Source organism: Artibeus jamaicensis, unplaced genomic scaffold, assembly GCF_021234435.1.
Source record: "Artibeus jamaicensis isolate MK-2021 breed Jamaican fruit bat unplaced genomic scaffold, CSHL_Jam_final contig_233, whole genome shotgun sequence".
NCBI lineage: Eukaryota > Metazoa > Chordata > Mammalia > Chiroptera > Phyllostomidae > Artibeus > Artibeus jamaicensis.
This window is the reverse complement of record NW_026521486.1, coordinates 52,251,047-52,265,950: the sequence shown is the minus strand read 5'-3', so window position 1 is coordinate 52,265,950 and position 14,904 is coordinate 52,251,047. Positions and strand designations below refer to the sequence as shown.

At 54.0% G+C, this 14,904-nt stretch overlaps 1 protein-coding gene across 3 annotated transcripts; it reads right to left on the bottom strand.

The window, feature by feature from the left end:
* Positions 1-7,185: 7,185 nt before the first annotated feature.
* HOXC11 (homeobox C11) lies at positions 7,186-10,338 on the bottom strand. 3 transcript variants are annotated; one of them, XM_037135334.2, is made up of 3 exons: positions 9,657-10,338; positions 8,179-8,407; positions 7,186-8,059 (listed from the first exon to the last, which is right to left on the bottom strand). In XM_037135334.2, exons 1-3 carry the CDS (start codon positions 10,336-10,338, stop codon positions 7,768-7,770), a joined length of 1,203 nt encoding a protein of 400 aa, XP_036991229.2. In that variant the 3' UTR covers positions 7,186-7,767. The 3 variants fall into 3 exon arrangements, with proteins under 3 accessions (XP_036991229.2, XP_036991245.2, XP_036991238.2); XM_037135350.2 differs by lacking the exon at positions 9,657-10,338 and adding an exon at positions 8,798-9,159; XM_037135343.2 differs by having other exon boundaries at positions 7,974-8,407.
* Between the last annotated feature and the right edge of the window lie 4,566 nt (positions 10,339-14,904).

Here is a 14,904-nt window from a genome sequence, read left to right as displayed (position 1 = left end):
CTTGGGACAACCCGGACAGTAGTCAATCCAAGAAGCCATTTGTCCCATCGCCCACCCCGAGGGAAACGGCTGAGACTTTATGGCCACTCTGTTTGTATTATCTGCATAAGTCTTTTCCCACCAGTTTGATCGAAACTGCTCGCTTTTACGAGGACCCAACGAAAATTCCCCGTCATATTTATCAGCTGGGGATAAAAATTTAGTATGGGAACTGATATTTCCTCATTTATGGGGCGATGAAATTAAAGACCAAAGCAATCGAGAATTATATGGCTTAGGAGGGGCTCCCTGCCCTCTCTCTCTCACATTGCCCTCACTTTCCTGCCTGGTGTGCCTGTCCCTGGGCTTTGGCATCCCAGTTCCCTGTCCTTACCCTCTGTTTTGGGGTCTGCTGGGCGCTCTCCCTCATGCCCAGGTGCCCCTTGGCCACTTCAGCCTTTCCTGCTTTTTCTCTCAGTGTTCGTAGCTGGGGTCCAGCACAGCGCTACCGGAGCCTCTGCCAGCCAGGCTGGGGTCCGGCCGGGGCAGGGGGGAGGTTTGCACGAGGCTCACAGAGAAAGGATCTTATCCCAGCCTGGGAGGGGGTAAAGGAGGAGGAGGAGGGTGAAGAAGACAAACTCCAGATTACCTCTCAAAACCTGGGAGCCCCTAGGCTTAACCTGGGGAACCAGCAGGAGAGAAGTGGAGTCACTCGGCACTAGGACCCGTCTCCCTCTACCAGCTGGACCCCCATCCCAAACTCACTCCTTACCTCAGCGTGTGTGAGGATGGAGTCGCTTCAGAATCTTTGCCATTATTCGAGCAAGTAATCCCCAAGGAGAAGGAAACTCCCGCCTAGACTCCTACCTCCTCCCAAGAACGAATAGTGTTTAAAGTTGAAATAATTAGTATGATAAACACGGCTCATTAATGAAAAAAGAAATCAAATTCATCAGCCTAAGTGGGACCCCCGGTGGGACAAATGTTTGCCTTTAATTACGCAGGATAAACGCAGACCCGGAGCTGTTAAACAAGAGCCCGCGCTGACGCAGACTTGAATAACTTGCTGGGGTTTGCGGAGTCTGGAATTCTGCCCCACTGGGGGACATGGGAAGAAGGACACAAGGGTGAGAGGAGCGTTTGTGTGGTCCGGGGAAGTACAGTCGGCTGTGGGTCCCAGCCCTGCCCCCTTGGGCTCGGTCTTTCCGGAGGCCACGAGCAAAGGCCGTTTCAGTCCTATTGTCCGGGCCTGGCGTTCAAAGGCACTCGAGCTGCCACGGCCATCCTGCCTGCTGCCGCTGCCAGGGACCCTCAGGCCTTGCTCCACAGGGCCAAGACTCTCAGGTCTGCGCCCTGAGAAACTGAATTGGGGTCCAGAAGTCTGTGTTACCAGAATCATCCTGTTAAGCCATTTCCCCAACTTTCCAGGAATGCCAAGAGACCTGCACCTATGCCTGACTATTGGGCTCCCTCTATTTGCCTCAACTTGAGGATGGGAAAACTCAGGGCTGCAGGCCAGAGTAAGTGGCTGCAACAACATCTTGACAAATCCCACCTACCTCAAGAGTCCTGGCCCTATGTGGTACCCAGACCCAGGAAGGGAAGCAAGGATGGGGGCCGGGCCTCCTGCTGCCCGTGGAACTGTAAACAAGGGAGAGGAAGAAGGTGCTCCTTGCATACCCCGGGATGGCTGGTGGGTTCCAGAGGGCAGGCCCAAGGCTGGGGCGCTCGGGGCCTCTGTGTGAAAATAGGAGAAGGGAAATGGAGTGCTCGAGAAACAGAAAGGAACCTCGGCTGTTTTCTGAGCCCTGGCCCTCAAATCACCCCAGAATCACCGATTTCTCCAAGGAAAATTAGTGACGTTTCCCCAAAAGGCTAGGAAAATCATCTGGAAAATTCCAAAGGTAAAGAGAAAAAGGAAAAAATGTCTCTCCTTTTGGGGTAAAATTTTAAAAAATTAAAAAAGCGTTTGTATTGAAAACTTCTCAAGTGAAATAGAAAAGGAAATGATACCAATGGTAAAAATTGCAGGGGTTTTTTCCCTGCACTTTTGGAGTCCCAGATAAATTATTCTCCTTCCAAAACTTGAAGAAAAGATTTGCTTTTCTTTCTCACTAACACCAGGCTCTGCCCCACCCTGGCTTCATTGGGAGCAGAGAAAACCCCAGACAAAATGCAGAACATTCAGAAGCTCGGAAAAGAGCTTTTCAGGCAGGTACGGGGAGGGAGGTGGGAGGCCGAGGGCGCCTGGAGGGGCCTCTGGTCTCCTCCGTCTTCTCGGACCCCACAGCCACTCAACCCCAGCAGCCCAGCCTTCAGAGTCACTCTCACGTCTGGACCTTGTACACACATTTGCACCAGAAAATACGGAGTACACCGTTTACACACAGTTCTAAATTGTGCTTAATTTTTGTGTACAGAGGGACAGATATTCACTTTACCCAAATATGTGTTTCCTGCGATCTCGAGTCCTGAAGTCTGATAACCTGAGCCAGCACAACTGCTTTCTTGCCATTCGGAAGCCGGCCAGTTATTTAACTTGCCTCCTGAATCGAAACCAGACAGCAAACGTGTCCAAGAGGTGTCCAAGAGAAGCTTTGGCAGGAGGAGACAGATGGGAGGATATCTTGGGGGGAAGGCTTTGCTCCCCACTTTAATGGTTTGCTTCCAAGTTGCCCCAGCAGTTCGGGTTTGCAGCGAGAGCCAGGGCTGTGGTTGGGCCAGCTCACTCCGGTGAAAATCCCCACTCCTTCCTTACCCGCTAAATTCCTTCTCCAAGATCTGTTTTTCATTATTTACCTCTTTCTCCTTTCTTCCTTTCTTTCTTCGTTCTTTCTTTTCAGTCCTTCTTTCTTTGCAGTTTTTCTTTCTTTCCCTTTTCCTGCAGTTTATATTTCTTCCCTTTTCCCGATCTTTTCTCCTTCTTTCTTAATTTATCTTCCTCATTTCCCCTTTTCCTTCTTTCTTTTCTTATACGATTTATTCTTTGGTCTTTTCTTTCCTTCGTAGTGTTTTCCTTCCCCTTGACTTTCTCCCCTAACCTTTCCGGTTTTCTCTCTTGCGATGGGGTCCATGAGGGGAGAGCATCAGGCTCGGTCGCATCCCTTCCCAGCCGGCTGCTCAGGCTTGGTGTTGACCTTCTCCTGCCTTCAGTATTAACACGGCTCCTCACAAGGGAATGTGTAGGGCTGCCTGCAGCTGGGGGCCAGGCCACAACAGTCACTATTACAGAAGGAGAAGCTGGCGCTGGGATGTGGTCCTTAGTGACTCCGATGGCTCCCTGCAGCACTGGTTGCTGGGCTCAGGTCTCTTCATTTCCATCTCCCCAAAGGAACCTTGTCCATTGGGCCTGTCTCTGTAGAATTTGCTCCATCTTTGTGTTGACTTCCAGAACTGAACATTAAAATAACTTTAATTTGAGCCCAATTCATTTCCCCAAGGCTGGAGTCAGGGGAAAGCAAAGAGTGAGGTTCTGTCAGTTCCAGGTGGGGAGCAGATCAGAGGGGTAACTGGTGGGCTTAGCAGCCCAAGGCCATGTCCCACACGAGCACCTTTGTTCTCTGAGCTCTCAGACTGCAGCCCTGCTGGTGTCCCTCGCCTTCTGTCCCACAACCACTGCAACCTCTGGGCAGGAATTTCTGGGCGTTTTGAATTCTGTCTTTCTTCAAACCCATTGTGGACTTTGCAGGAGGCAGGGATGATGCAGGGCTGTGGGTGCAGTGACCCTCCCAAATCCCAAATCTGCAGTCTGAATCTAGGTTATGGGTCTCCACTTTATGCAGTGGGTTGAGGGTGCGGGTAGGGTTGTGTGTGTGTGAGTGTGTGTGTGTGTGTGTGTGTGTGTGAGAGAGAGAGAGAGAGAGAGAGAGAGAGAGAGAGAGAGAGAGAGAATAATGCCTTCGGGAGAGCAAGAGGGCATGATGAGGGAGGTCTAGCCTTGCTGACATAGTTTAAACTTTGGGGCTTTTTAAGTATACATCTCAAGAGCAGAGTGGAAGTGCACAGGATCCTCCTGGAGGCCTACAGACTCTGTGAGCTGGCAGCCCCCAATGTTGGCCGCCCCCAAACCTGGGTCCACCATGGGCCTCGGAAAGTATCGACCCCAGTATTTAAGACTTGTTTTGCCTTAGGCAGAGTACGGCAGCTCCAGACACCACGACCCACTGGGACCCCAGAGCCTCTGTCTCCCCAATATCCCCCAAATCTTGAAATTTCATTTCATGGCAAGGCCAACACTTTAAGCTTAAAAAAAATGGCAGGAGGAATCTTGTAAAAGTTTTATGCCAAACAAAGTTATAAAAACTTCCAGGGCGTTGCCTTTTCCAAAGGTTTATATGAATAATAAAGAGTGTAGTCGCGTGCACGGGGTTCTGGCGGCTGTGAGAAGGGAGGGTTCGGTAAACAGCACTGCCCAGCCCTGGGCCACCAGAAAGCCCTGCGGACTGCCCCCTTGAGGGAATATTGGCCCAGAAACGAATTGCCCTACAGATTCCTGAGAGAGGCGGGGAGAGGGAAGGGGTGGTGCCCTTGACTCCCTTGAAGTTCAAAGTTCTTCATTCCCTGGTGACAAAAAGCCCTCTCTCTGTCTTCAGCCCACTCGAGAAATTAGCCCCAGACAGTTTCTCCCCCTCTGGTTGAGAACCGGCTCCGGGCAGTCTCGAGTCTGCTCACCTTTCAGACATCCGGTCTGCAACTTTTGTACTCTCCCACAGCAGAGCCCCCGTCCGCTCCACTGGGGACACCCAGCACCCAGGGGTTTTTTCTCAGACGCTCTTGTTGGGGCTACGTGAGCTGTTTTCCAAGGGACCCCTGCATCGTCATTTCCCAACAACCTAGGGGTCTGAGTGAAAAAGAGACCCCAACCCAAAGTCTAGCCCCAGCCCATTTCTCCTTTCAAGGACTCCCAGGTTCTCGGTGCACCCACAAAACCCATCGTGGGGTGGGGAGGGGCCCAGAGTGCTCTCTCTCAGCCCACACCACTTAATACCCTTGTAAACTCCCACGTGCGCTATAAACTTGGATTTTTACAACCAACATTCCTCCTTAGCTCGGGGAAACTTTGAACTCGGCCTCGGGTTTATTTACTTGTGTGTGTGTGTGGGGGGGTGGCGGTGGCAGGGAAAGGGGGTTGGGGAAGTGGGAACTGAGAAAGGTTACAGAAGGGGAAAATTCGGGGCAAGGGGGTAATGGAGTGGGGGTGTGGGGAGTGTTGGGGGTGCCAAGACCGTCCACTACCAGTTTGTTTACTATTTAGGGCGGAAGCGTTTTGTAACACAGGCCAGACTGGGTCGTTAAGGGCGAAATGAAACTGGGTTTAGAGGCGCGGGCCGGGGCGGGAGGGGGGGTCGCTTTATGGCGGCGTCTAGACGAGGATCTTTTGTTCCAGGGCAGCGCCACGGCTGGAGGGGATTACCCAGAGAAGTTGAGCCTAGAGCACCCCTGATCAGCGAGGGGGGGCTGGACATCCCCGGGGTCCAAAGGTGAGTTTGTGTGGGGGACACAGACTGTTGTTTTTCTTATTTTTAGAGGATTACCAAGGACTGGCAGGTTCCCGGGCCTGGGTCGTAGGAGCTTTGTTTTTCTTCCACTATGACTGCCCCCACCCATTTCCCAGAAATCTTTCCTGAATCTTTTCTAGGCTGCACACTGCAGGGAAAGTGGTAGCTGTGAATTTAAAATGTTTTTCTCCAAAATCAGTGGCCATTGGAGATCAATATTTTGCTTTATAAAAGGTTCATTCTACAGAGTTATTTTCATTTTATTTTATTGGAAACATGCCCAGCAGACCAATATCCCTTGATATGACTAGGAGCTAAATACCACATACCTGGAGGAGCCTCCCACACACACGCGTGTGCACTCGCACAGAGGCCCCCCAGCTGCCTTCCCGCCGACACTAAACACTGTCAGGGGTCCACACCGCAGGGGACACAAGCCCTGGAAGCGCATAGGGTCAGGGTTACTCCACAGTACAGGAAGAGCATTCAAATACTATTCCTTCTCACGTGTGCCCATAGACGCACCAACTTAAAAACCATAGTTCCCCCATGCATGGGCGCATGGGGGAGCTAATGGGGGCAACTGTGGGGCTGTGTTGTATATATAGCTCAGTTTGCAAAATTTGTCTCAAAACCACACTTAACAAATTACAGATTCAGAACCTAAGCTGTAGAGACCCCTGTCATCAAAAACAACGACGGAGCCCAGAAGCAATAGTCCGTAGTCTTGGCACTTTTATCTTTCGTTCGACAGCCCTGTATTGACAAAAACATTTTCTCTGAATGACATAAGAACAGTTCAAAAGAGGGGGAAAGATGAGAGAATTGGTTTCAAATCTCAGATGTCAAATAACAAATTTGGACGAGAGACTGCCAGCGTGCCCTCGCTGAAAGTGCCGAGAAGACTGTGGAGAAGAAACAGGCAGCAAACGTAGATGGGTGTGGCGACTGTCCCCTCAGGCCATCTCCTGCCCAAGTCCCCCACCCCAAGCCAACCTCCTAGAAAAACAAACCTTGGGAGCTTTCTCCTCTGGGACACCCGGAGTGTAAACAGAAGGGTGGCCCCAGCCTAAGGTGTTGCTGTGTCTGGAGGAGCCTGGCCATTTGTGCTTGAGAGGAAGGCGCTTGCCCCGCCTTCCCACCCTCTGGGGCAGCCTAGGTGGGGAAAGGAAGGGGGCTGGTTTCTCCACTCTCCCCCCTCCTTCAAAATTTTATTTAAAAATTCCAATACAGTCTTCTCATCCAGGAAAAAAAAAACACACAACGAAAAACCTATCCTCAACCCTACACATTTAATGGCGACAGACGGAGACATCTGGCGGGAAGGCAGTGGAGCCAAGAAAATTCCTATAAATTTAAATTCGATGATGGTTACAATTAACTCCACAACAAACGTGTACTTAAACGGAAAGCATTGCTGGGCATTTGGACACAGCTAGGGCTGCACGTGAGAAAAGAGAGCTTTAAGAGGAGCCATGGGATATCCTCGGCCTGAGAGCGGGAGGAGCTCCCACCGCACTGTCGCCCGCCATTGGAGAGGGGGTGCGGCCGCCAGCTCCGGCCTACCTCACCTTCCCGAGCCTGGGCGCTGCCTGCCTGCCTCTTCCCCCGCCTTGGGAGCACTGAGGGTTTTAAGAGGAGAGGGGCTAATCAAGTGGTCAAATAAAATTATAATACTGAACAGAAAGAAATATTTTTATTTGCCACCAAAAAAAAAACAAAACCTTCACAACAGTCCCTCTGGGACAGGAGCAGGAGGGGGTCTGCACGCGTACACACACTCACGCACGTGGAGAGGGATGGGTGAGCTGAGTCTCATTCCAGTTGAGTCCTCCCCCCATGCCCTCGGGGTAGAAAGAAACGCTTGTGAAATTTATTTACAAAAATTCAGGCCCCAGCATGGGGGAGGCGCCCAATCCCATCTCCCTATTGCTTCGATCACCCAATCTTCTTTTTTCCTTAAAAAAAAAAAAAAAAGGAGGTAACAACTGCATAGACTATAGCTATACATCCATGGAGTGGGTCACGATTTGGAAAAAGGTTGGGAAACCTCAATGCACCAGTTAGGAGATTTCGAAGGAGGCTCTACACATTCACAGGGAGAACAGCTAGGCTTGGGCGGGGCCTGGGCGCAGACGGAGGTAGGACACGGACTTTGCACACCTAACACCAGGTCGAAGGTACAGAAATTTCACAGCAAAGCAGGATCACATTGAGCTGCCCCCTAGCAGCGGGGCAGGCTGGGTAGGGGCGTGTGGCCCGGGAAGCCTGCCCTCGAAGACGCGATGTTTCAGCAGATCTTCTCACCGGGGCAAGGGAAAGCTTTTAGTTCGAGGATTGTTCGGCTCAGGCGCCCACGGTTCTCGCCCCTCCCCCACTCAATCCAAGCAGCAAGACATTGTCGCGAGGTGTGTTTTCTTTTAAAAGTCTTGGCCTCGGCGCCACGCCGAGTCCACGCGCGCTGGGTCAGACGAGTCCCTTCACCACCCTTCCAGGCCCGGTGCCTGTCCCGCAGCGGGAGTCGAACCGCCGGTGGAGCAAGTCCCGGAAGGAAGTGCGGGCGCTGACGGTGGGGGCCAGCCCTGGCCGTGGTCCAGTTTTCCACCCGCGGAGAGAAGGCGAGTTAGAAAATGAAAAATAAAAATAAAATAAAATAATTTCCCCTACCCTCCTCCCCCAAAAGGGCCCCGTCTGTGGTTACAGCAGAGGATTTCCCGAGAAATACTGCAGCCGGTCTCTGCTTAGTTTTTTTTCTTTCATCCTTCTGTTCTGAAACCAAATTTTCACTTGTCGGTCCGTCAGGTTCAGCATCCGGGACAGCTGCAGCCGCTTCTCTTTGTTGATATACACGTTGAAGAAAAACTCTCGCTCCAGTTCCCGGATCTGGAATTTCGAATAAGGGCAGCGCTTCTTGCGGGTGCGGGGGGCGTCTGGAGGGGAGGGGGCAAGTTCGAGGGGAGGGGGGGAGAGAGACACGTGAGACCCGGGCGACCCCAGCCCGCTGGGCGCTCGGGGCCCCGCTCCCAGCCCCGCCGCCGGGCAGCCCTCCCGCCAGGCCGGCCCGCTTTCTCCGCGCCGGCCCCCAGCGCCGCACCAGCCTCGAACCCCCGCCAGGTCTGGCTCGTGCCCACCCCGGGGCCACCGCGGGTCCCCTCCCCTCCGGCGAGGGCCGAGCCTGGGGGCAGCGGGAAGCCGGCCCGGGCCCAGTGCGCGCCAGCCCCGCCCGCGCCCCGCACCGGCCTGCTCAGCTGCGGGCCGCGGCCCTTCCGCACGGCCTTCCCAGCAACTCTGGAAACCCACCGCCCGCATCCTCCAGCAACCTGTCCGGGGTGCGGGGTGGGGGCCCCGGAGACCGTGGGCGCCGGGGGAGAGCAGCGGGGAGGCGGCGAGGCAGCGAGCGAGCAGGCACCAAAGACGCCCGAGAGGCGCTTCCAGGGGCCCTGGCGCCCGGGACGCCCCGCGGGCCGCGCCTTCCTCGTCGCCGGGCCCGGCCCGCGCGGAGGCCGCGCCGCGCGGAGAAACGCCGAGACCCGGGCCTGGAGCCGGGAGGCGCGCGGAGGCGCCTCTCCCCGGCCCTCCGTGGCCGCTGACCCTGGGTGGCTCCGGGTTCTGCTCAGGGACCCGCGAACACATAATTTGAACATTTCAAAAGTAGTTTTCAGAGGACGCAGAGCCGCTCCGGCCGGCCCCTCCGGCCTCGAGTTCTGCTCGGGCGCCTCTCCCCCCCCACTCCCCCTCCCGGCGTTTCCCCCGGTCTCTCCCTCGCCCTCCCCTCTCCCCCTCCACCCCTCCCCTCCCTCCCACCCCCGGCCGCCCGGCTCCCCATCCTTCTTCCTTAAAAGCTCCTCTAAGTTCACGATCAAAGTTAGTATAGCCTGCGATGGTGGCGCTTTTAAAAATTTCACAAACAGAGGGAGATAACGGGGAGGGGGTTCACCCGGCTTTTCCAAAGAGCCCTTTTCCCGCCCTCCCCACCCCTTCTCCATCGTAAAAAGTCGAGTTGGAAGAGAGGGCTTTGTAGGTTATAATAAAATCCTTTGAATGCTTATAAAACTCCACATAAAATCAGACTGACCCAAAACGCGAGGCCGCCCCCGCGCCCCTCGCCTCCCCCCTACCCTCGCCCTCCTCTCGCTCCCACCCCCGCCGCCCGCCGCTTGCCCGGCCGCTGCTACCTACTGGGGGCGGCTCCCTTGGCCGGCTCCTTGGCCGCCGAGTGGGCTGAACCGGACGAGCTGGGATTCGTGTTTTCCTCCTCGGCCTCGGCCTCGGCCCGCGCCTCAGCCCGGGACGCTAGTCCCGAGGCCGGGGGCGCCTCGGGCTCCCCCTTGGCCTCGCCCTTGCCCGGGCAGGGGGGCTCGGCGGGCGCGTCGCCGCCGCCGCAGTAGGCGTTGTCGAAGAAGCGGTCGAAGGCTTGCGGCAGGACGCTGTTCTTGTTGACCGAGGAGTAGAAGCCGCCGGGGGCCGCGTGCGGGGCGCTGGGGTGGTGGTGGCCGCCGTAGGAGCCTTCGTTTTTCATGAGGATCTCGGTGACGGTGGAAGGAGGCAGGCACTCCCGGTGCATGAGCTCGTCGGCGGCCGCATAGCAGGAGGAGTAGCTGTTCCGGTGGTGCCACTTGCCGGAGGGCTCCAGGCCGTAGGAGACCTCCCGGACCGGGGGCACTTGGGCGGAGTAGGGGTAGGAGATCTGGCGAGAAGGGGCCTGGGGCAGGAAGGAGGAGACCGTGGAGAACTCGGGCACGTAGTAAGTGCAACTGGGCAGGTAGAGGTTGGAGGCGCAGCTCCCTCGCTCGCCGAAATCAGCGCCCCGCTCCTTGCGCGACGGCGAGCAGAAGTTGCCCAGGTTGACCGAGTTAAACATCGTTCTCTTCTTCTGCCGGCTCCGGATGGAGGTTTTGGACCCGGTCTAGCGAGGGGGGAAAATTTGGGAAGGCGAGATGACGCGTTATCCGTCTTAGTCTCTCTCCCCGAGCACGTGATCCAAAGTAGATATTGTCATATATCAGTTCGGAGCACTTCGCGGACGTAGGAGGGGTTCTCTCTTAGGTAAGATGGGGACGTTCAGGCGATTGGTTTGCAAACACCGCAGAAACATTATGAAAATCAATTGCAGATCTGTATTCGTTTTTCTCTCGTCACTTCCCTCCTCTCCATTCCACAGAGGGAGCAAAGGAGGAGAGAGAGGGTTGGGGTGGGGTCGGCGGTGGGATGGGCGGTGGCGGCGACTAGGAGGGGGTAATCCTATTTTTTTTCCTAGCTGCTGCTCTCTTTTCCCCCAGGATTGAAGGGAGGAGGAGGGTTCTCACGCGTGGGGGTTCTTGACTCCTCTCTGGTGATCAGCTAGAGACCAGGGTGGAGAAGAGGACCTTTCTCCCCACTGCTTGAACCAGCCAGAGACACAAATCCTTTGCCCCAAGTCTTAGGGACCCTTACCCTGCCAACCCACAGAGGGACCAGCACCTATTTACAAGAGTTTGAAGAAGTCGATTTTTCCTCCCCGCCAGGGCTGGGTGTCCAGACTACTTTCCCCTTTGGAAAGATTCCTCAGAGGTGTATCCGAAGTTTCTCAAAGGTGAGGCAGCTCAGCAGCGAGCCAATGTCCCAACTTTGTCTGGCTCGCTGTGCTGCCGGCGGCTCAGGGACTCAGATTAGTCATAAACTAGTGGAAAGCAGTGCGCCAGCCGCCCAGCCGGTGCCTGGCGAAGTCTGGGAAAAACCTTCTCTAATGTTGTGTTAAATATTTAGTATGAGAGAGTGGCCCTGGGTGAATATTTCATGCCTGCCTTTATTGCCAATCAATGCACAGAAAGCTACATCCACTGTGGATTTTTAAATTTCAAACCCCAAAGTAAAAGGTTGGAATGAGTGCCATGTATCTTCTCTCTAGGCTGGGGACTCAGCCTCAGTTTGGTGGCTGAAAAGAAAACCAATGTCAGTGTTCGGGAAGGATATGGTGGCAGGACTGGGTCTGAGGTTTCTATCCGTGGATTATCTGGAGCTGTGGGGTAGGTGGTAGGGCCAGATGTGGGTCTCCAGGCAGACCAGCAGGGCAGTGGAAGGGGGCTGAGGAACCTTGCCCAGGAGGGGGGGGCACTCCCTAGTGAAAGCCTCAGCCCTGGTGCCAGTGCCTGCAACCAGACCTTGGTGCTGCCTTCCTGTTTCTCAGACCTGCCCTGTCTTCTTCCTCATCCACCAGCCTTCTGGATGGTGTGGCCCAAGGGGTGGACTCGGTGATTCTGCCTTCCTTTGCCTCCCATCCCTCTGGGCACCACAGGACACATTTGGTCAGCTGAAAATCACTTTATTGAAAGGTTCTGGACTGGGTCCAAGAGGCTGGAGCAACTGCCACAAGCAGAAAACAGTATTGGATCCAAGAAGGAGCTGCCAGGGCACGATTTGTTGGGTAGAAGAGGAGGAACCAACCCCCCCCCCCAAAAAAAATCACTGTTTCTGAAGTCCTTCTTTAGTCCTGACCAAATCTTATGGAGGGCAAAGAGGAACTCAACTGGGGCTTTGCTAACGTCCTGGACCACTTCATTAATAAGGGGCTAAGAAAAGAAAAGTCTGTTGCTTTTCCTCCTTTCTCTACCTCTTTTTATAGGGTGAACTGGGGCCAGCATTTTTAATTGTAATTATGGGGAACTATGAACTATGGCTTTTATGGGGTTTGTATAACATCATTAAACTTGAGTTTATAGGAGGCAAAATGCTCCCCAAACAGTGATAGGAACCAGTGAGAGGTTGGTGAGAGGTACCACTATTACTTGGAGAAATGTGGATGAGGGCTGAGTCTCAGCTTCGGCTTTCCCCACTTTCCCCCAGGACCCTACTTTCTTCCCAACCCTGGCCTCCAGGGCAACCTGGGGCCCAAGCCCCCAAAGCAAATTCTGCACCATCAGGGCTGACAGTGGGGAGGGGGCGTGCTTCCTGTGAGAAGACAGCTGTGGGCCTGAGCACTTGAATTTGACCACCAAAGTTTATTCCAGGGCCACCATAAAAGTGAGCCAGGCAGCTGCAAGTTGCTGCTGGCGGCTCTATTTCCTTGAAACAAAAAAGAAAGACAAAAAAGAATATACAAGGAGGTGATGTCCAAGAAAACTCCAGGGTCTCCTAACGGGAGCATCTGGTAATTAATATTCTTCCTCCTAAAAGTGAGGCACCAAGTCCCCCTTTTTTTTTTTTTCCAGTTTTGGCCTGACTTAATTTTTCAACAACTTAAAATAAAATCCCAGCAACTAGAGGTTGCTGCTGAGGTCAAGTAGAGAAGGCCCTGGCCACTGAGGTCAGCAAGACGTTGACTGGAAAAAATGTCCATGGTGTGGGCTACCAACCACCCTGCCTGGCCCTAGGTCCACACCACTCCTAAGCTCAGCCTGAGTTTCCCCAGGCTGTACCCCAGGGCATCTACCCAAATAAGAGATCCATCTGTGGCCCCAAATCTGTTCCCAAGAGCCTGGCAAGCCCAATTCCCCGGAGCGGAGGTGGCTTTTTCCTCTTCATCTCATGCGTGTTTGTAGCCCCTCCACTGTCCTGGAGTTCCAGCTTTCCCATGAAGTCCTCCTCTTCCACAGGGTCATCTGGCCTGCCCCACAGCTTGGCTTGGCTCTTGGTGGCCTCAGTAAACAGTGCTTGCCTGCCTGGCCACTAGCAGGCAGTTGCAAACTGTCTGGGCAGCTGCCGTGGTTGGTACTCTGGCCAGGGCTACAAACAGACTCCAGCATGCTTCTCTTCCACACGTGGATGCAGAAGCAGCTTCAGAAGGGGGCAGTATCTCCCAAATTCCAGCCTCGGAGACCCCAGCGCAGCAGCATCCTCCATACAGCCCTGGCTGCCTTGCACCTTGATTACCTCCTCCTGCTGCTTTGGACTCTAGAGTAGATTGTGGAAGAGAAAGGGGCCCACCCTACAGACCGTGAACTGGGAGGAAAACCAGGGAGGCGAAAAGGCTGTTAGAGTTCTAGTGAGCTTAAACAGTCCTGGGTGGAATCAATACAAAGATAAACAATAAGCACATGGACACCCTCAGTGATTCAGAAGCTGGGCCGGCAAGGATGCACCCTCATTAGAAATTGGCCTGCATCTTTTTGCACACATTGCTCTGTTTAATAATTCCCTTTAGTGTGCTTGGGGATTTTCAGGCCAGAGGTTTATTCTGCACTGGAGACACCTCCGACCCCCAGCTGGGGAGCTAGAAGGGAATGGGACTGCTGGTTCTCAGCCCTCGCCGATCCTTGTCCCTGGTCATTACTACAAGCCCAAAGCCCCAAGTCAGGCTCATCTAAGTAGATGCATGCTGCTCCGAGGTTCCTCTGGTCCCTGGACTGAATAGGAGGAGGGAGAAGGGCACCTCCTCTATCTGCCACCCCAAGCTCCATCCACCTTTCTTAGCAGAGGATTGCCCCAGGAGGTTAGCGATGAGAACGCACTTCTCCCCATAAAAGTCCCATTTTACGAGTCAGTTTCACTGGCCTCTTCACCAAATGCTCTAAAATGAAGGAAATGTCTTAAAAGCAGTCTGGAATTGGAGCTGCTACCTTTAGACCCTGGTTTTCCAAACCCAGTTGCAGCAGCACAGAAAATGTTATTTTTCTGGGCAGGATTGCCCTGCTGGGCAACCTGGATCTCTGGGCTCCCAGTGGAGTGGAGGCCGGAGGCTGGGTTAGCCCAGACACCATTCCCGGACTTTAGTGCCTACTTAGGCGCAGACCCAGTCCTTGCAGATCAAAGTGAGCTCTAGGCATTTTTATGAGATCAACTTCAGTGGCTCTTTACTTGTAATCAGATGCCTGAGTAGAAAATGCAAAAGGGAACAGCCCATCAATCCAAAAAGGAAAAGGGGGGGGAGGGAGAAAAAATTCAGGTGACACATAGCAAGAAGATTCCAGTCACCAGCCAGAAAGACCATTAGCCTGGAGCAAGAATGGTTTGTGAGTCTGTCCCAGCCTCCAGGCCCTCCCATCTGCCTGTACATTTCACCCCATTCCTGGGAGCTGGGAAGCCTGACTTGCCTGTTTTCTGAAGCTTGATTTGAAAGCTTCCACAGTGCGGACATGTCATGTGGGGCCAGTGTGGTTGCCTGCACTTTCTGGCCATAGTGGGGAAGTCACCTTCTGCTCGTGAGTTAAAAGTCTCTCCCCATTTTGCTGCTTTCCTCTCTACTGTCTCTGTGGTTCACTCGTCACTGTAGCCAGAAGTTGAGTTACAGGAAGATTCACCAGAGATTTATCGCTGGCCCCAAACTCAGAAAGCCTCCTTGTCATAAACAGCCATCTATTGTCTGGACTTTTATCTCTGGGTATGGATTGTGCATTATTGAGACTCAGGAGACATAGGCCTGGCTCTGTGGGTGCTTATGCAGCTGAGTGCTTGCTTCCCCCCCCCCACCAAGGGTTTCTGAGGGTTGGCTTAGGAGAGTGTACAAATTTGT

What these genes read in the sequence shown, in the direction of transcription:
- HOXC11 (XM_037135334.2), bottom strand. Translation starts at nt 10,338, where the DNA reads ATGTTTAACTCGGTCAACCTGGGCAACTTCTGCTCGCCGTCGCGCAAG. An exon ending in GGCCAAGGGAGCCGCCCCCA is followed by an intron (nt 8,408 to 9,656) that starts GTAGGTAGCAGC and finishes CCTCCCCTCCAG; the next exon opens with ACGCCCCCCGCACCCGCAAG. An exon ending in TTCTCGGGAAATCCTCTGCT is followed by an intron (nt 8,060 to 8,178) that starts GTAACCACAGAC and finishes GACCACGGCCAG; the next exon opens with GGCTGGCCCCCACCGTCAGC.